Genomic DNA, 20,263 nt, shown 5'->3' with positions numbered 1-20,263 from the left:
CCAGTTTATAACAGTTATTATCGAGAGCGGAAAGGGAAAAGAATGGAATAGAGCATTTTTAACTGCACTCTGCGTCATGATGTGTTAGAATAGACCATAGATTAAATTTACACCGGAATATCCCTTTAATCAATTTCCCCCCGGATTGATGAAGTATTCTGATTGAAAAGTCTGTTCTCACTGTAAATCTATTTAGTATAAGTGAATATGATTGTCTCTTTGCTGTAACATATGAGTTACAGTTTTTTTTTGAAAAAGAAAGTTGGTAACAACACTCAGTGATAATATTAAAAAAACCTTATTGTTTCTCCTGTGCAAACGCCCTCTGCAAAATACCAGCTGTGCCCTTGTTTTTTCCCGGACTGTCCACATACAAATATGTATACATTAAAAACAAAGCATTGGACAAATTTGAATTTGAGCAGATGACACAACTGTGTGAAAGGTCATGGGTTACCAAAGTCATCAAGGTTTCATCCTCTGGGCTTCATGGGCATCTGTACCAAATTGCCCAGCAATTTATAAACTGGCTTTGACATTGATTTAAAAAAAGATAATGATAATGATATATATTTTTTTTTAAAAATCAGATTTCTCAAGTTTCTCATTCTAAGGATTATGAAGGTCCTTAGAAAATCAATCGACTGTATTCAATAATTGAGATGTCTCAGTCTGGACAGAGTTTTTGTATGCAGTTGAAATTTGGAGTTTTACTTCAAAGTCAGTCTACAGCCTCAAGGTAAATTCATTTGCCATTTCACAACACAGGGTTGTATAATCAAATGCAATTTGTAGTCCCTTTATGCCACACAAGAAAACTTTTTTTTATGGTATAATGTTGAGGATGAGTTCAGGATTTTCAGCCTAAGGAAAGAAGCTGCTCTGTTGTCTGGTACAGCAGCAGCATACTTCTGTATCTTTTGCCAGACAGCAGCAGGATGAGCAAACTGTGGACATGTTTAAATGTAGGTAGGTAAGAATCTGGGTTGGGGTTGGATCCTCACAGAGCACGGCAGCTGTCTGGTGCTGAGCTGTGTGCTGCTGACATCTAGTGGTTTCATGATGGTACTGCAGATACCAGGAGCTCCCTGTCCAACTAAAGGACAGGTGTCAGTCTGTTCTTTTCCCACCATGCCTCCCAAATTAATCAGGTGAAATTAGATTATCATGTCTTTTTTAAAACATTATTGTCACCTGTGGGTCTTTGTGTCAGTCAGTGTCAAATGAACAAAGTCTGTAAAGTGAGATATGCTGTTCTGCTATGCTGATATGCTGAGCCTCTTTAAGGTCATTGACCTTTTGTAAATAGCAGTAGCAAATACCCCGGGATCAAAGTCTTCTTTGTTCAAGAAAAAGACAACAGCAAACTTCACAAACAACACATTTTTTATATTTTCTTGTAGATCACCACATGACCTTTTCTGAAGGTTTCACAAGTGCAGATGGTACATGTCATGCTTGAATATGAAAGGTGCCATCTTGGGTCACAAGAGTTGGAATCTGTGCTCTTAAGTCTGTGAAATAAGTCTTTGCCCAAGTCATCTGATGTTTAGAAAACATAGTCTCAACTATTTCACTTCCACTGAAACAGTAGCTTTCCAGCGCAGTGAAACATTGAACACGAGAGGAAAAAACAACGTTCTCTGTGTAGCGCAGACAACAGTACACACGAATGTAATCATGGTCTGAAGACACAAAAATAACAGTCGTTAGGTAGTTTTTGTATTTCTCCAGAAGAAGGTTTAACTGTTGCTGATAAATCCCCGCTGCCTGCATGGCTCTGGAGCCTCCAGCCCCCTCTAGACGCGCCTGATGGATCAACATCTGGGTGTGGAAGGCAGCGCCGTTCACCCACTGCTTGAGAAACCGAGAGTTCATATGTCCATCCCTCAGCATGGAATTCTTAGAAAGAAGAAGGAGATTCAAAGCACAATAGAATCAACTTTTTTTTTTTTTTTCCTCCATATTTCTGATGATAGAAATTACATGGTTCTTACATTTAAAAGCTATAAGCTAAGATTCAGAATTTGAGCTTGACTTCATTCTTAAAATATTCAGGTCATTGAAGGAAATATGATCTTTCTAAAAAAGATGAAAGATTTTGACTGCTTTGCACCTTCAGCCGTGTAAGCTGGACGCTGAGATCGGTCTCAATTTGCCTGGTCTCAGCTAGTTGAAGCTGTGGTTTCCCCAAGTTGATCCGCATACGTTTTAGATATTCATCCATCAGGTCCCGGACCTCCACAGTCGAGGATTGGAGTGTTGGAATTCATGAAAGCAAAGCTTGAGTATCGGTCAATTACATGCATACATTGTTTTTCTTTTTGGTCAAAAGAAACATTCTTCACATTTTTTTTGACACTTTGCAGACGTAATTACTTTACTGAAATAAATCTGCAGAATCGACAATAAAAGGGATCTATAGTTGCAGCCTTAGTTCTGACCATGATTGCAACACTCAGATAAAACATATGACTACACTGGACAAGGTCAGTAATCCTCGGAAAGCTCAGGGGTCTCACCTCATTGGCCTTCTCCTGTGCAAACACCCTTTGCAACATTTCAGCTGTGCCCATACTTTCTTTCCCTAATGTCTTCCCAACTGTCTCCAAGATTATGGAAATGATGATAGCCCCAAGTCCCACGGCATTAGGCACCATTTTGAGCCCACCCAGTGCAGAGCCCAGCTTCTCTACAACGGCCGCGGCATCACTGAAATCTCCACTGTATAAGACTTGATCTCTGTAATCATCCAACACTTGGGTTGAGTTGAGTCCGGAGTATTTTAAGATGGAGCTGAGTGGAGAGATATATTCATTAGTTTTCAATAGATTTTCCTTTCTTTTGATTTGTCACCAGCGAACTTAATAAAACGTATAGGCCTAGGTTCCACACTGTGAAGATTTTCCACTTCATATGTTAAATGATATCTTTAAACCCCCTTGAAGTTAAAACATAGAAATGTATTTCAGTGAGTGTACCTGTCAATTCCAATGCCGTGCCATTGTTGTGAATCAAACATTGCCTCAGAGTATTTGTCAAGTTCTGCTAGTCGCTCCTCTGGAGACAACGATTGGCCCATTTTCCGTTTTCGTGTTTTTCTGGGAGCAAGAAGTGGAAGAAGTGTTTTGTTTTGTTTTTTTTCACCAATGAAATACTGTAAAACAAATCACATTCTAATAGATAACCATGGGATACATGTGCTTCTGTTTGTGCAGTAGCTCATGACATCAGAAAAAAAAAAAATGCTCGCAAGTGGCCCGACAAGATTCCAGCCCTACATTTTAATTTGTCCGTGGCCACACTTTGAACGATATGTCACTCAAACTCTGCCAAGGAACGAACAAAAAAATGAGACTAAGAACACAAACTATTTAGAAGTATTAACTCACCTCTTGAGAACAGAGCTGTAAAAAGAATCAAGCAGCAGTGAGCCAGAAGTTTTCCCCTGCCCGAGAAAGTTAAGGTGTTTTTGTCAGCTGGAACACTGGACGAAGTTTAAACTGTGATTAAATTTACATTACATCACTGAGGACACTTGTTGACATTGAAGAGATAAGAGAGGGCAATAACACTGCACATGCACAAACCAAGTGTGTTGGGTTTTTTTTAATAGTCTAACAGTTCTAATCTAGGAACAGATACTTGTTCATCTTTTTTACACTGTCAAGTGTGCCAAATAAGAAATTCTAAGAAGTTAAGGCAAGTGTATTTGTACAGCACGTTTCAGACAAAAGGCATCTGAAAGTGCTTTAGTGCATAAATGTATAAAAGTGCATTTTTACATTAAAAACACAAGTAAGACATCAGACAAAATATTGAAACACATTAAGAAATAGGGAAAGTAAGCTACAATAGAATAGGTTTATAAGAGACAAGACAAAGGAAGCCACAGTGTAGTTCAGAGCCTTGAAATTGCTTCAGTAAAAAGCAGTGGCAAACAGAAGGATCTTCATCCTTGATTTAAAAGAGGTGAGAGTTGGAGCGGACCTGCAGTTTTCTGGGAGTTTGTTCCAGGTATGTGGCTCGGAATAACTAAAAGCTGCGTCTCCATGTTTAGTTCTGACTCTGGGGACTGAAAGCTGACCTGTACCTGAGGACCTCGGAGGTCTTGATGGTTCATAATGTGGCAGCAGATCAGAAATGTATTTTGGCCCAGAAACCATTCAGTGTTTTGTAAACCAGCAGCAGGATTTTGAAATCTATTCTTTGACAGACAGGAAGCCAGTGTAAAGATCTAAGAACCGGAGTGATGTGATCTACTTTCTTGGTTCTTGTTTGGACTTGAGTCATTTAAGTAGGATTTTAACCAATTCAGTGCTCTATCAGAGAGTCCCACACATTTTTCCAGTCGGTCCACTAGTATATTGTGGTCGAGTAGTCAAGTTAAGTCACTTTAGGTCTCACTTGACTTTTCTGTCTCTGTTTTCTTCAGAATTTCTTCTAATATTTTTTCATTTTTAGCCAAGGAATCAGCATGTATAGCAGGCTGAAATACACGAGCAACTATTGGATTGATTGTACTTTTGTACTTGTATTTTTTCAATTTTGATACCTACAAAATGAATCACAGTCTCATCAGCCTCTGCTGTACTGTGTTGTGTTTCTAGCTAACTAACAACCGCAAACTGTAAAACTCAATCTCACCTGTAGGGATTCAGCAAAGGATTATCATATCTTCTGTAAGCATGCTTCGAGCTAAACTATGATGGTTACCATAGTAAACTTTATAGCTGCTAAACATCAGTATGTTAACTTTGTGTCTGTGCGCAGGTTAATATGCCAAAGATAGCATTTAGCGCAAAGCATTGCTGAGCTCAGCCTCACAGAGCAGCTAGCATGGCTCAAGAGTTTCATTTTCATCCTCCCCCTTCGTTTATTTTTTGCGAAGGCTTTATTTGTTTTTATGAAAAAGCAAACTAAAGTACACTACATTTGAGGTATGTTGTTAACATTTATCATACAGAGATATGAGCTGATGTTTTTTGTCTGGTTGTTTATTGGTTTTGTCCCCTCAGAAATTTGGCCATCGGTATTGGCATTCAGAATTTCCCAGAAGGCTTGGCGGTGAGCCTGCCGCTCCGGGGTTCTGGGGTCTCAGCATGGAAAGCCTTTTGGTAAGGAGAAATGTGTGTCTGGACACTGTCAGAAACAACACTGAGTAGCCGTACTTTAAATTTGAACGATGCAGCTGACTTTCACTGTCTCCCGTCAGGTATGGCCAGCTCAGCGGGATGGTCGAGCCTGTTGCTGGGCTGCTGGGTGCCTTCGCCGTCGTCTTGGCAGAACCTCTGTTGCCGTACGCGCTGGCGTTTGCTGCCGGGGCGATGGTTTATGTGGTGGTGGATGACATCATCCCTGAAGCTCAAATCAGGTAAGCAGGAAAAGAGGATATTAAAGTAGATTTGGTGAGATTTTGTGTTTCAGCCAGTTTAAGGACTTTCCGCATCTTTCTAACTTATGTCCCATTTTTTTGCTCCCACTCGGTGTCAACCAGTGGAAACGGGAAGCTGGCGTCCTGGACCTCCATCCTGGGCTTCGTAGTGATGATGTCACTAGACGTGGGGCTGGGCTGAGGTTGCTGTAAGAACTGGCGCCATGTCAGCAGAACCGAGGGACACGATGTCATCACAGTGCTGCTGAGCTCAGTTTTTAAAAAGGGGACCAAATGAAGTGTTTTATTCTGAAACACTATTTATTTGTTAAGTCTGAATTGTTGCTACTTGAAATTCCGAAATGACAGAAACACAGAACTATTTTGTTAAACAAATTATGAGGATGACTGGACTTGAATAGTTTTCTTTTATTTACAGGCTGGCAGTTATTTTGTTTGAGCAGCTGTAACTTTCTACAAATGACATCTTTTTTCAGAATGATGCAATGAATATTTATGAATATTCTCCTGACTCCAGAGCATTTGAATGTTTTGCTAAGAAGATACAGTTTTTTGAGTTCTTGTTTTACCTAAAACTAATTTTAAAACAAACATTGCCAGGAATGACATCTAAAAGAATGTCTTTTCTTTGTTTGTTTGTTTACTTCTTCCAGTTTTTGTATTTCCTCATGATTACAATACTTGAAGTCGGGTGTTTGATTTGGACCTCCAACGAATGCTTCCGTAGTGCTTAATCGTATTCCGATCATTGTTGCACTACAGAAAGGTACGATGTGATTTTGATGTACTGAAACATGAAATTCCAAATGTGATCTGACACAATTATGACTTTTTTCCTCAGTTGTCGTTCTGTAACAAACTCAAAACAAATGATACAGTCTCCTTTTTAATCAAATGCAGTGCCTTTATTCATTTAGGGCACAGTCTGCTGTCTTACACAGGTCAGTCTGAAGAATCATGTTGTGGGCCATGTCTAATTATTTAAATGCTGATTAAGTTAACCCTTAATAATGTAATGTATTTATATAATTAAACAACCAAGTGATTATCAGTTTTCTTCAACTTTTCTGAGTCAAGCCGGATGTTTTGTCCTACTGTCTGTTTATCCTCTGGACATGCATAATGCTGTGACATGACATTTATTTCCAAAGTGGTGACTCAACTACAGGTTAAGCAGACAGTTCCAACAAAACCTAAAATAAGCCCCTGAGATTTTTCATTCCTTCTTGTATGCAGCTCTGGGCCAGTTTGTATGAAGCTGTTTTTAGAAATGGTCTTGATTTCTTGCTAAAAGTAGGACTCAGACGTCTTGCAAATTTAAACCACGTATATCTTTTGACAAACTCTTAGTCTGACATAGGTGCTGAGTCCTGTGACATCCCTAATTGCTGATATATCCCCACCCAAACACATTCCTCGAGCACTGAATCAACCAATAGCAGGCTGCTCAAAGGCTGCAAGCAAACAATGCCATTTTAAAGACTCCTCAAAAAAGAAACATTTGCCTGCTTCAAGATATTGAAACATAAGACAGTAAAGTTTACATAAGACATCCCTCCGTTGTTATGTATGACAGTATACATGTAAAATATATAACATGTTAAATTGTGTAAAGACGGATGTATTAAACCATCATTTACTCCTCAGTGCAGGTTCTACCATTTCGGTCCAGACTGAAGGAGCTGAAATGGGGACTTTGTAGATTTTGAAAGCACCCAGAGTCAAAATTCTGCCAAACGACGCAAAACAAATAATTTCTGGGATTTTAGGGCTGTCCTATCAACTGTGGATTGTACTTCCACATTTTTGTACGCATGCGTGGACGGACACGAAGAGTAAAGCTGTATCAAGCACTACTCAAAGACCGAAGAACACCAAGCGGTCCCGACCGTCGTGGACTTTGCTCCACAGCCACCTGACCTCAACGCCATTGAACATTTTTAAAAGGGGCACTCGAAGACTGAAAAAGTCAAACATTCTGTGTGAGAAAAAGAAGCTTTGTGAAAAACTGTCAAACCATGCTGGAATACCATGCATCATCAGGTCCTGCACACACTTGCGGAGTCCATGCCAGCCCAAGTGCATGCCGTCATTTAAGCACAAGGGGGACGTACTGTCGTAAAATTCATGGACACTTTTCAAAGACTCACTGTTCCATTTAAACTATTAAGCTTGTATTATCTGTAATAAAAAAAAACAGCAGTATTGTATAATTTTAAAAAATACTAATGTAATACAATACATTGTTATCAGCCAGACGTTTTACTGTTTTCTGTATCAAAACGTACAAAGATCAAAAACAAAGCACCGGCTATCAGTGATGTATGCAGTGAATCATGCAAGTCAGCAAGCGGTCTATGATACATTTAGTGGACTGGCATTGCACAATCGTCACATGAAAATTGTTAATTGGGTGAATGTTAGTTTATGACCAAATATTTGCAAAACCGTGAGATGGTGCAGATGCTCCAACTTCTTAACATCATTTGCATTTGTCTCAAAGCACTACTTTACAGCCTCACAGAGCAGCTACCATGGCTGTGACTTAAGTCTTGTTCCACAGAGCCAGTGGTTTACCTAAAAATGAAATGCTCCCCTAAAAAGGTTAATTTAATTCTTCAATATCATGACTCAACTCATATAATTATTGCACTTTTTGCAGTATGCAGTATGGATGGGGTTAAAGGGAACATCACCCAATTTTAAAGAGCAAAGCCACGTGCTTTTTTTTTCGTTTTTTACACATCAACTCTTACTCTTTTTCACAACTTGTGCATGTACTTTAATGGACCAAGGCAAGTCTGTTAGTTTTCACTGAAGCAAACAGCTCTGTTAAACAAGAACTTGTGACGAACACGTGACAGAGACACCAAGAAACGGCTTCCTTTAGAGCTGTCTTCCAATAGCTGCAGGGTGGTTGGTGCTAATAATAAAACAAAAGTTCACCCAACTTATCCACATATTTAATATTTTCACATAGGATTCAGTCTTAACAGCACATGAAGAGACAGAAGTAATTAAAAAAAAAAATAAAGGTAGCCAACAGACTACAAAGCAAATAAAAACATGTACAATGGGTCTTGGGCTCACACAGCTACAGAACAGTGACTGGGACTGGCTTGTGTTGCAGGAAGTTAATGAGACTTGTTGGCATTTCCAGCTGGTCGATGCAATGGATCTTGTTGATCTTTTTGAGGTAACTTCGGACAGCGAGTCGGCACTGGGATGTCAAGGCCTTTGGATTTCCTGGAGACGACAAGAAGAGAGTTATTGCTTAACGGCTTCATCTAACAAGATGTGAGGCCAAAGGAATGTTATAGTCTTTGTGCCTCAGCAACAGCATGTCCAAATCCTCGACTTCTTAACTTTGTCGCCATGATGATCTCCATTAACCACCAGATTCATTAGGCAAAAATTTTGTGGAAAATTTGTGAAAACTTATGCACACACACAGACTAGAGAGCAGTGTTCAAGAGGGTTAGAGAGGGACTTCAATGGTTATCAATATCAATATGTCAGATCAGAAAGAGAAAAAAACACTCAAGTTATTGATGAGCCACCAATTAAAGACCATGAAGTCCAGTGTGTTTTCACATGGATTATAGGGGAAACTTTATTCTCTATATATGTAGAATGTTATCTTGCCTGTAGGCAAAGAGCTGCAAAAATGACTCAATTTATCATGTGGTCAATCAAAACAAATTTAACTGCCAACTATTTATGAAATTAAAGATGTCAAACACTAGCTGGTTCCTTCTTTCTGCCTTTGAATTTACTGCTTATCTTTTTATCACTTTGGTAAATTGTGGTCAAGGTTTTTAAATAATGACATTATTCATTAGTTGCAGCTCCACAGCATAGAAGTTTAACATTTTTCATGACAGTCAACACAGGTTACTACAGCAGTTCTACCACTTGAAAACTGTTTCTGCTTCCCTGTAATTGGTACAACATTGGATTTTCCTTTCTAGTGTTTATCAGAAAGCCATGGTACCAAAATGTATGAGTTCTACATTTGAGTCTCAACGTTTCTGCTCAACTTCAGCAAGCAGTAAACCTTAAACCACTGCTCCCTATCATCCAGTTTGAGCTACAAATCCATCTTATTTCAGGACTGGGGCTCCATCCATCCAGTCAGGTTAAGTGACATGTCACTCGTGAATATGTGCGGTTTGATTCGGTACCTCTCTCGTGTAGAAGCAGCTCCACAGCCTCGTTCTGCTTGGTGGACTTCTCGATGATCAGCGTGGGGAGGTAGACGTTAGCTCCGAAGTCGATCAGCAGCTGGATGTACTCCACGCCGCAGCCGTGCCTGAGGCACATCTCCAGCACAGTTTTGGGCTGCTTGATAGAGCTCAGCAGCTTTGCATCCGTGCAGTTGTAATCTGGGTCTGCCCCATAGAGGAGCAGCAGTCTGAAACACTCCATGTGACCATAAACGGCTGCCAGGTACAGCGGCCCGCTGGACACCCTGGCGCTGGAAGTCCAGAGCAAGACTTTGGAGCGGGAGTTCACCTCTGCGCCGTGTTTAAGCAGTTCCTTTAAAATCTCCACATCCCCCTCCCGGGCAGCAGTGAGGACAGGGGAGCAGTTGTTGGACGAGCTGCCGTTGGGGTTGGCCCCGGCTCTGAGGAGCGCTAAGACACAGTCCAGGTATTTCCCACGAACGGCTGCGAAAAGAGGCGTCTGGGCCTTGACGTCCGCGCAGTCCACCAGGGCACCGTGGGCTAGCAGAACCTGCAGGCAGCTGAGATGGCCCTTGGACACCGCAGCGTGCAGAGGCGTGCCTGCAATGCCCCAGCCGCCTCTGCAGTTGATGACCTTCTTGTAGATTTCTTGGCAGAGCATCTCATCAAGGAGTCTGTCATTGTTTTGTAACACTGCCTGTCTGAGCTGGGAAATTTCACAACTCCTTTGTTCTTCCTCAGAGGTCCTTAGTTGGAGCATAGGACCTGCTGGAAAATGTGGACACAGACACAAAGTTAACCGCACAACAAATAACACATCTGACAAATGCCTACTTTAAGATGTGTGCTGGAACTGACTGGGAGCTACACCCTGATCTTCATCCCCAGAGCAAAAAATCATTTCTTGACACATCCACCTTTGTGGACACACAAGACACACTGCTGCGTCACCTCCACGGAAACTCATTAAACCAAACTCCCTTGAAAATGTCTCATAATCAAATGTTTACTGGCCTGTCGACGAAATTACACAAATGGCAGGTCACAACCCATTGTCGCTCGTGTATAATTTAATTATTCTGGAAAATTCGGCATACAGTAGCTACATAATATTCCACAATCAGCGAAGCACAATGCATTTTTTTTTCTAAACGCTATGTCTTCTCACATCGTGCTGTGCTGAATAAGCAGGATGGGTGTCTAACACTGACCTGCTGTAATGTCATTAAATTAACGCCGAACTGACGACTGGCTAATAAAGTTGTGTATTTACAATGTTAGCCATTTAATGACTTTCCGTTTCACACACAGGAACCAGTAGCGTCACGTCTCAGGGCCAACAGGAGGACTTTTCGCTAAACGTACATTTAAAACGAAAATCAATATGTCCAGTTTGATATCGAAACACAAATCCTTCTCGTTTCCTTGTTTTAAATTTTTTATAGCAACATAAAGGAGCGAAACCGCTGTGTTTTTCTCCCTTAATATTGGCCTACCTTAGATATGTCACCATCAGCTGCCTTCTTCATCTTCCTGTTAGCGGCGCTTCCTCGTCATCCTCACGTCATGTATCACATTGAGTCCTATTTTACATCGCTGCCCCCTAGTGTCTCAGACTGTTATGACAGACTGGAGCCTGCTACTGTCTACACAGTTAAATCAATCAATGAATCAGTTGACCCATTTAAACAAGGCATTTCAAACTGATGAGTCCCATTAGCCTACATATTTGATTCTTTATTCTGAATTAATGAAGAAAAAATAAAACTCATACATGAATTAGTTTAAACTGAATCGAAAAACATTATGAAGTAATCACATGAATACTGTGTATTTGTCAAATACACATTTGACCCATAAAACTGGAAAATGGTTTAAGATATTATTCACACTCAGTTATTTAGTATTCATGTAACTGTGTTAATACGGATAATAATGATTATTATTTCATCATTCTTATTTTCCAGTTTGTTCAGTGTTTATAATGACACTGTTTATATCCGTGAATTTTATGTATATACAAGTCTATTTCTATTTCTTACCTTTTTATTATATTGTTTATTTTTTTCTATTGTTATTGTTTATTGTTAAATTGAACTGTCCTTTGGGTGCTGTGACACACAAATGTCCCCATTTGCGGGACTAATAAAGAAATTCTGAAGTAAAACATTTGAGAAAAAAAAAGTAAGTACTGAATGAAACAAAAATCATTTGGATACATTATAAAATATGTAACTGAACCCAAAAAAGAAATGGTTCATTTGAAGAATATTATTGTGGCATATTGTCATCTTCTTTATCTTCATGAAAACTGAGTTTAGTTGGCGTTCATCTTTTTTTTAAATCATACAAATTTTCCTGTGTCTTTTTCAAAGATTTACGTCACAATATTTGTTTCATGTGCGATTTAATTTATTAATATCGTTGGTGAAATGGAATAATATAATCTTAATCTGAAATGACTTTTGTAAATTAAACTCTTTAGTTCCATTTTATCTTCATCGTTATCTTTTTACGTAAAGGTCAGGTTACTTTTCATATTTATTCAATAATGAGCACTTTGATAGCATCTTTGTGGGATAGTATCTGATTTGTAGTTGTCACTCTGCATAATGATGTGGCTTTAAATTAAAGAAAGATCAAGATTCAAATTTTAGTGATCTCAAAGAGAAAAAGTTAAATGTCAAAGCATTAATTCATCATTTAAGAGAGCACACCACAAGCTTCAGAAAAAAAAAAACCTCAGCTATTTAAATGTGGAGATGTGGAAGATACAGCTGTCAAAGTGAATGACAGATTTTCTGTACTGGAGTCAAAATAGAGTTGGATTTAAATGATTAAGTGATGGATTGTCCACTACAGATAACGTACTGTCAACCCATTTATAAAACAGGATAACTTTTTTGTAGATTTATAGTAGTGGAACTGAAACGTTGGCCTTGTCTTCTGGTTGGCTGGTGTGCAACATACTGGAACTTTTTTGTACCAGGAGCACAAATTTGCAAGGAACTTAAAGCTTCCAGTACAGCACTATATAAATGTGCTGAATCCTCTCACTGTTGGATTCTCAGTGTATTGATGTAACCAGCAGGCTGCAGCTTCCTCCTGCTGCATCTGCTGCTCCTGGGAGGTGCGGAAAAGTTCCATCTCACATAGGGAAATTACAACCGTCTCCATAGCAATGGACTGACAATTCTCAGCCACAGTTGCCTTATCGCCGCCCTCTGCTTTATCTGCTCCCTCTCCAGGACAACCCGGGAGGCATCCTTTCTTTTACGGCTCGGTCTGTTTCTTCTGTGTGTGCGTCACAGAGCCATTGTTCAGTTACTGATGAGGTCTCAGCGTTAGTGCCCGGACAACACGGCCGCGGGCATGGGGCAGCAGAAAAAAAGATCTGAAACATCTTCCTACTTGGCTTAAAAAAATAAGGGTTTTGGCAGCCTTGAAAAAGTTTGAAATGCAACGCTTTTTTGCCAAATGACACTAAAGCTACAATGACTCTTTCGCTGCATCCTGCCGGGGTGACTGTTTTCTGTTGGGTGCCAGGGGTTTTACAACATGGTAATGAGCAGCGCTGGCCTCCCCTGTCCACTGCGCTTCTATAGCTGTTGCCGAGAGACAAAGTAGAAGTCAGCCAGGCGTTCAGAGAGAGCGGAGAAGAGGCCTTTAAAACAACGACAGTGCCATAACTCACAGTGTGTCCGCGGGACGAGGGGAAGGGAAGGGGAAGAAGGGGTAATGAGAGTTGGGGTTGGAGATAAGGGAGGGTTATTGAAAGGAGGGCAAAGTGTTTGACTTGTGCAAGAACACTGAGGATGAGGGAAGAGTCGTGTAGCAATGACACGAAGGAAGATGAGGATGGGCACGTTTCATGCTGTGATGGGATGCCACTGAGTTCAACAATGCTCCTGTGGTGATCAGACAGAGAGTAGGCTTTTTTTTTTTTTTCTTTTTCTTCAGGAAGATATGATGCGCTCTACAAGATGATGGGTACTCTCACATCCGATAGGCAGAGGCTGTGGATTCTTTGTGTGGTTTTAATGGCTGCAGCTGGAGGTGAGAAGCATCACTCTCTATTAAATTACAAAAATAATGAGAAAAATGTGTTGTTTCATTTGTAGGAAGTTAACTTTTTTTCTACAGCTTCCTTAATCGACATCAGCATTTTCCTTTCTATGGGAAACGGACGCAATGTTTATTGAGGCAGTTCACTGCAAGTTGTAACATTTGTATTCAACTGCTTTAACAAAGTTATTCTAAATTGTGGTAGAAGTTAAAATGATAGGGTTGTGATTTTTGCAGCAAGTAGTTTGAAACTCATACAATAACACAGTGGTTCCCATACACTATACTTTCAGACACATGCATTAAAAATAAAGTTCTTACATTTACATTCTTACATTCCTTACAATTACATTTAAAAGTTAATAAAAACAAAATGTAAAAATAAGCAAATGACTGATTCCCTGTCTCTCTTTTTTGTATCAATGTGTGAACCCTAGCAGGTTGGGCTTATTTCCAACCTCTATATACTTAATCTAAACACTTTTTAATATACTAATATGATTTGAATTTTAGTTTGTAATAGGACTATTAACAGGTAGCCTACCCTTTGTCTTACATTTAATTTTAGATGTGTCACATCACTTCACACAGAGATACATTACTGGTGATGGTCATGTATTTGTGATATACCACTGTCTGATCTGCTGCATCCACTTTTACTGCTGATGCACAAGTACATGCTGCTGATAGTTCCTCTGTTCTTATACTTAAGTAGAGTTTTGAAAGTAGAATTACTGCCTGTAGTATTTTATATATCATAAATGATATTTCTACTTTAACTTAAGTAAGAAATCTGAATACCTCTTCCATCTCTGCTGAGAACCTTTTTGCTGCAAGCTTTTACAATTTCCAATGAATCTCAAATTCCTTCTAAAGTACCGGTACTGTATTGCAGAGGGGATTTCACCGTATAGGTGATACTACAACAGCTGTGTTTTTTTGGTTCTCCAGTGTTTCAACAGTTGAGCCAGGTGTCTCTCACAGAATCGTTTGTAATGTTGTATCCAGCTCAGGTTTCCCAGTAAGAGCAACAATTTTATGGCACGTAGTTAACAGCCACTAATCTGAAACACAACAACATTTCAGGTAAAATATGAGTGTGTGTGTGTCATCAAAGACAATATGCCACATCTGTCCAGAAACATCTGTTGGGAATGCCTGTTAAACTCATGTGATTCTCGATCATCAACCTGCCACTCCCATCGTGTGACTGATCAGTTTTAATGAATTGTGAGTATTGATAGTGAACATTACGTGGCTAAAAATAAACGAATTATGAATTATTTTAACATTCCCACCTTCAGTTATTTTATCAACTCATTTCTTCAGCTGATATTCCTTGAAATTACTTTTCTTGCCTATTCTCTACATTCCAGAGGACACCCCTTGCCCAAAAGGTAGTCGGATCCACCTGGGCACCTGGCGATGCTATTGGCTCTCTGAGACGACATCTTCGTGGCCCGAGGCGCAGGATTCATGCAGAGAGATTCCGGGAGGAGATTTGGCTTCTGCTGAAAGCCTGGAGCTGCAAAAATTCATCCACTACTCCTTTCCTGTGTAAGCCTTACAAACAATGGTCTTTGTAAAAGTCTTCTCTCGTGTTGACGTGCATTGACATGCTCGCCCTCCTTTGGTTTAGAAAAAGCACTATATGGGTTTGGCTGAGGGGATCGAGCGGAGATGGATCTGACGAGGTTGGCTTTATGGAGCCAGTAAGTCCTGCATGGTGGGCTGGAGGCAGTGAAAGTCAGGGGGTGTGTACCCAGAAGGCCTTGGGGACGCTTGGACGGTGGAGGAAGTCTCACTGTGCTGGACTATACAACTTCATCTGTGAAAAGGAAGTGACTGGTAAGACTCACTGGACAATAACATAGGCACAGATTAATGTAAAACATTCTTCAGTGGTAGTTTTGTATTATGTGTCTGAAATGTGTCTTTCAAGTCCCAGGATGTGATTTTGGCTATTTCCTCTTCATTTAGAGTCTTTACCATCTGTGGATAGTTACCTGACAGGATCGGTGCTCATGACTGGCATTTACGCTCAGGCCCAGATACAGCCCCTACCCAGTGTCCCGGACATCGGACAACTCACAGTGGAGGTCAGTCAGTCTGAAACATTTGTTCTCTGCCTAACAAGGGGGTCATGAGGCAAGATAACATCACTCCTTGTTAGAACTGAATGGGCTACACTTCTAATGAGGGGTCTCATGATGGCATTGGTTGGCTGTTAAAGGTCAGAAACTAAAAACATTGTGCATCAGTGGCCCACAACAGTTACCAGTGGTAATTGCAGGTTATTATGCAAAGAATATCTGCAGTTGTCATGGAGAAGCATGTGAACAGTTCAGTAGTATTAAGTAAGATTTTAAAACAAATTCGTGTGGAGCCGATTTGGAACTTAATGGCTGGTGCTGATGAAGGGGTACTTGAGGATTGTGGGGGTGTGTCGAGCAAAAAAGCTTGGGATTCAAGGATAGTTGAATAATGACAGAACAACAACGTATATTCCTCTGGTTTTAATTACTTCTCTGAATATCAGGGTTTGTGTTGGTTGATATTCTGGTGTTTTATTTGACCCACAGATGCAGCTGTTTCCAGGGATGTGGTTCAGTCATGCAGGTCAGCTGGCATCGGTGGAGCTGGTGGTTCAGCCCAGTCCGGCGTCCTCTCTGGCCCGTGTCCAGATCCTGCGACCTTACTGCAACCCCAGCCACCACCTAGTACCTCCAGGTGCAGTGAAATAGTAACTATGAGGTGTTCCTGAGAGCTTACGTTTGTTCAGTGCTGTTGGTGATAATCTCTTTGCTCCTCAGGCTGCAGCTCTCTACTTAATCCGTTTACCTGCTGCTCAGCATTACCGCTTTGTAACACCACAGGGGGCTGCAGCTTGGGTCAGTACTGGTGCCACCTCACGGAGGCGTGTGTGCACACCACCAGCCCCTGCAGCCCCTACGACTCTACAGCAACAGGCCACGGCTTTGTGCTACCTCCCAGATACCTTGCGATACCACCCTTCTACCACCTGGTGGCAGACATACCCCTGAGAACAAACCCTAGCTCTGAACTAAAAACTTTAAGTGTGAGTTGACTGTTTCTTTCATGTTATTGACCTTTTACTGCAGCCATTATTGGCCTGTATCGTTGAATACAAAATGTTTATATGTATTAAATTTCTTTTGTTTCTCCTTTAACAGCTGGTCCTTCCAGATCGAGCAATCATAGTGTACCCGGATGATGTTGTGGCAATACAACACACTCGTGCCTCTGGAACATTCCTTAATTGTCTGAACAGTGAAGTCTCGCTAAACTCCCTTTGGCGCCAGAGTTACATGTCAATTAGGGGGATGGACTGGGGAGGCTGGTGGGAGGGAGGCATCACCTCTCTTCCTGAAGGAGTCCAGTGGGTTGATGGAGTAGTGTGTGATCTGAGGCTGCTGTACGTGGATAATCTTCCCAGAGGTACAGAGCACGTTGATGACTTTGGCTTCACCCGCACAGATCCAAATATTTTGGCCCTTACAACTGGTCCTACTCCGAGTCTGCGATCTAAATTTGAACTTAGAGTGATCCACCCCGTGCCGGATGGAAAGAACCAGATTCACATCCAAATCAATGTCCCAACACTCATTGTTGTCAAGGTCCTGTCTGGACAGACAGCCAGGAGCTCATGGTCAGCCCCAGTTCTTCAGACAGGGGTCCCCTTCCTTTCATCTTGCCCCGAAGAGTTGGCTCAGTCCTGGCCTGGCTGTAAGAGACAGTCCCATAATGAGTGGTTCTCCTCTGTGACTCTGGTGTTGCCCTCAGAGGGGGTTAAAACCCTAAACATCGATGTGATGGATGCTGTGAGCTCTCAGAGTGTCAGTTTGAGTGTCTGTGGCTATGAGGCAGTCACAGGGCTTAGTGTTGAGCCACAAGGATGCCAGAGGATGCTTGTAGAAACTCCACAGGTAAGAATGAATTTATAATTTTACTACACACACATTCTGCTTGTTTTACCATATCATTTTGCTTTAGAGATGGCGAAGGTGGCCAGAAAGTCCATCCCTTTGGCCGAGACTGAAATACCTCAACAACTATTCAAAGAATTGCATTTGGAATTTACTACAGATATTCATGCCCCCAAGTGGTAGAATTCCAATGAACCTGGAGCAGGAGTGAACTGGGGGGGGAAGTGGGATTGATTACTAGGGCCCCAATGGGGGAGGGGGCCTTTGAAAGGCCTGAAATAAAAATGTTGTTTTTACTTCATTTTTTATTTCTAAGTAATTAGTGTCATAACTCACTTAAAATTGGCAGAATAAATCGGATTAGAGACTTTTCTCTGTAGCTGTCTGAGGCCCCTCTCACCCCTTTTTAATACATAATGGTTCAGTCCACCCCTGCAGTTGCAGGTGCTGAAGATGAGTCTCCAATCAGGGAGCCTTAAACGAAAGGAAAAGGCAGAAAGGGAACGAAAGCAAGGAGAGGGGAGACAACTCCTCACAAATTTCTTTCAGAAGAAAGGTGAGCACAGTTCACAGCTAACAGTTTAAGAACAGTTAAAGCTAATGTCAGCAGCTGTAAAGATTGAGGGCAGTCAGACAGCCATGAGTCAAGTTTCTCAGTCTCAGCAGCAGCAGGTTCCTGGTCCTCATCTCATCCCTCATTAAGTGCTGACTTAAAGTTTTTATTACAAGTCTTCATTTCACATTGAGGTCGCGGACCTCGCGGTAAAAACAGCATGACAATTTCAAGATTTCTATGATGCTTATGGCTTAAATAAATCTTAAAAAATGAGCCCATGACGGCCTTCAGAAGACGGTAATGTCATTTTCAGAGGGTTAAAAGAGAGTTATAAAATAAAAAAAGCCTATAATCCATATTTATTTCAGAATGATTTTCATGTATTAAAAACAGTTCTGAAATAAAAAGAGAATATGTATGTGTAAATATAATATAGTTCAAATTCAGTTATCACTACAATTGAATGTTTGGTCAGTATTTTGGGACTCTAACCCCCCTGCTTTGCAGTAAGAACAGAGGAGAACATTTCTGGTGCATGCAGACTGTGTGACTCAGTACAACTCTCAGTACAATCAGAGAAATGTTTATATTTTCTGGAAATCAGAATATTAAATCACAGCGACCTTATAACCATATGTGTTTTCACACCCCAAATCCAAAGCCACCACCTGTGAGTCCACAGTTGTGGAGATAAATTACCAGCATGTGGGACTACAAGGGAGACAGTGAGCAGTAACTAAGTAACTGTCATGTTGTTCTTTTCACAAATATGGGAATGATAGTCAAAATATCATTAAAATGCATAGTTTTATATAAAACAGAATCATTTTTATTTTCATTTTTTATTTTTTTACAAGAGATTTCCTTTTATGGGGCCAAAAATCCCTGGCAGCGCCCCTGATCTGGAGGTCCCTTTTGAGACTTTTCAGCTATTGCCACCAGATGGTCAGATCTGTTATCCATGTCTTGACATTGGACTGGTACAGAATTTGGCACAGATATTCATGGTTCTTAGAAGATTTATACTAATGTCATCAGTGATCCTCGGACCTTTCCATGTTAGCATGCTAACATGCCAAATAGGGATGCTGAACAATACAAACACTGAAGATGTCAAAACCTCAGCAGCTCTTGCAGTGCAAGGAACACAATTCAATTGAAATATTTTAGCTAGTACTGTGAGCATGTTAGCATTTGAACATTAAAATTCCTCTCAGAGCACCACTTTAATCTAAATCTAGATATTGATAAAAGGTGCTTTAACCTGAGTTGCAAACATGCTGTAGACTCTTCGTATATCCTGTCATAGGAATGTAAACATGTAAAACTAAAATGAGTTTGGTTACAGTATATATTTCCTCACATTTGCATCTTTTTGATGTTTCCTTTTACATTGTAGTCATTTGAAGCCAAAGTAGAGAGTGGGTCTTCAGTAAAATTCACATGGGTGATTGACAACCTGGAGAAGTTTGCCCATGAAGGAAAATCTTATAGTGTCGTGTTCAAGAAGCCTGCTGATTATAAACTCATGGTGAGATTTTTTTTTTTTCTCAAATGTTAAATTTGTTCAGTCACTTTTCTGGATAATATTTTTATAACAAAAATCACAACATATTGTGGAATGACTATTCTGCTAGGTGACAGCTTCCAACCCTGTGAGCTCCCAGAGCCAGCAAATCCTCTTGTCTGCTGATGAAATGGCCCCAATGGCTGAGCCAGTGTTCCTGTTTGACAGGAAGGTTGTAGCTGTAGATGCTACAAATCTGTATACCCTCAGGGTCAAAGTGGACATTACGCTGCCAGTCATCTTCAGGTAAGGCATTCCTTTTTTTTAGAAATAGCCTTAAAAATTCCCTGGGGTGGCATACTCTTTACCCTTGACTACAAAAGTCTACCAATAGAAATGTACTTGTGGAATTGTGTTTTGCCTGGCTATTCTACATTTCCATGTGGTGCATGCCATGTAGATGGGATCTGGGGGATGGCAGTAGCAAGGTGATCCACACCAAGTCTGCTCCATGTCAGACCATGGAAGGGCTTATGGAGGGAGGACAGAAGCAAGTGTATGTCCAGGACTCAGTGAACTATACTTATTCCATCCCAGGTAACCACG

The 20,263-nt window shown here is 40.7% G+C and overlaps 4 protein-coding genes across 10 annotated transcripts in view; 2 read left to right on the top strand and 2 right to left on the bottom strand.

Moving 5' to 3' along the window:
• Positions 1-7,588, top strand: part of LOC119009501 (zinc transporter ZIP11-like) — a 128,442-nt gene extending 120,854 nt beyond the window's left edge. For all 5 annotated transcript variants that reach the window (XM_037080831.1, XM_037080829.1, XM_037080828.1 and 2 more), the window contains exons 8-10: positions 5,019-5,117; positions 5,216-5,374; positions 5,498-7,588. In XM_037080831.1, the coding sequence (XP_036936726.1) occupies positions 5,019-5,117; positions 5,216-5,374; positions 5,498-5,576 (337 nt within the window). In that variant the 3' untranslated portion in view covers positions 5,577-7,588. The remainder of the gene's footprint in view (positions 1-5,018; positions 5,118-5,215; positions 5,375-5,497) is intronic.
• Positions 1,369-4,620, bottom strand: LOC119009503. Its single transcript, XM_037080833.1, has 5 exons — positions 3,393-4,620; positions 2,982-3,101; positions 2,523-2,796; positions 2,117-2,239; positions 1,369-1,902 (listed from the first exon to the last, which is right to left on the bottom strand). The coding sequence occupies exons 2-5, from the start codon at positions 3,080-3,082 to the stop codon at positions 1,453-1,455; spliced, it is 948 nt and encodes a 315-aa protein (XP_036936728.1). The 5' UTR covers positions 3,083-3,101; positions 3,393-4,620; the 3' UTR covers positions 1,369-1,452.
• A 748-nt stretch (positions 7,589-8,336) lies between the features above and the next one.
• Positions 8,337-11,190, bottom strand: LOC119009504 (ankyrin repeat and SOCS box protein 12-like). 3 transcript variants are annotated; one of them, XM_037080834.1, is made up of 3 exons: positions 11,079-11,190; positions 9,580-10,350; positions 8,337-8,641 (listed from the first exon to the last, which is right to left on the bottom strand). In XM_037080834.1, the coding sequence occupies exons 2-3, from the start codon at positions 10,340-10,342 to the stop codon at positions 8,490-8,492; spliced, it is 915 nt and encodes a 304-aa protein (XP_036936729.1). In that variant the 5' UTR covers positions 10,343-10,350; positions 11,079-11,190; the 3' UTR covers positions 8,337-8,489. The 3 variants fall into 3 exon arrangements, with proteins under 3 accessions (XP_036936729.1, XP_036936730.1, XP_036936731.1); XM_037080835.1 differs by having other exon boundaries at positions 9,580-10,347; positions 11,079-11,163; XM_037080836.1 differs by lacking the exon at positions 11,079-11,190 and adding an exon at positions 10,948-10,969.
• Positions 11,191-12,305: 1,115 nt separating this feature from the next.
• pkd1b (polycystic kidney disease 1b) overlaps positions 12,306-20,263 on the top strand; it is a 30,874-nt gene continuing 22,916 nt past the window's right edge. The window contains exons 1-10 of the mRNA XM_037080827.1: positions 12,306-13,638; positions 15,024-15,204; positions 15,287-15,495; positions 15,628-15,746; positions 16,230-16,377; positions 16,461-16,726; positions 16,842-17,594; positions 19,550-19,681; positions 19,788-19,963; positions 20,118-20,254. Coding sequence (XP_036936722.1) covers positions 13,566-13,638; positions 15,024-15,204; positions 15,287-15,495; positions 15,628-15,746; positions 16,230-16,377; positions 16,461-16,726; positions 16,842-17,594; positions 19,550-19,681; positions 19,788-19,963; positions 20,118-20,254 — 2,194 coding nt within the window. The 5' untranslated portion in view covers positions 12,306-13,565. The remainder of the gene's footprint in view (positions 13,639-15,023; positions 15,205-15,286; positions 15,496-15,627; positions 15,747-16,229; positions 16,378-16,460; positions 16,727-16,841; positions 17,595-19,549; positions 19,682-19,787; positions 19,964-20,117; positions 20,255-20,263) is intronic.

The sequence above is a fragment of the Acanthopagrus latus genome, chromosome 20 (genome assembly GCF_904848185.1).
Source record: "Acanthopagrus latus isolate v.2019 chromosome 20, fAcaLat1.1, whole genome shotgun sequence".
In the NCBI taxonomy this organism is placed as follows: domain Eukaryota; kingdom Metazoa; phylum Chordata; class Actinopteri; order Spariformes; family Sparidae; genus Acanthopagrus; species Acanthopagrus latus.
Note: the sequence above shows the minus strand (reverse complement) of the source record. Positions and strands in the feature narration are given on the sequence as shown.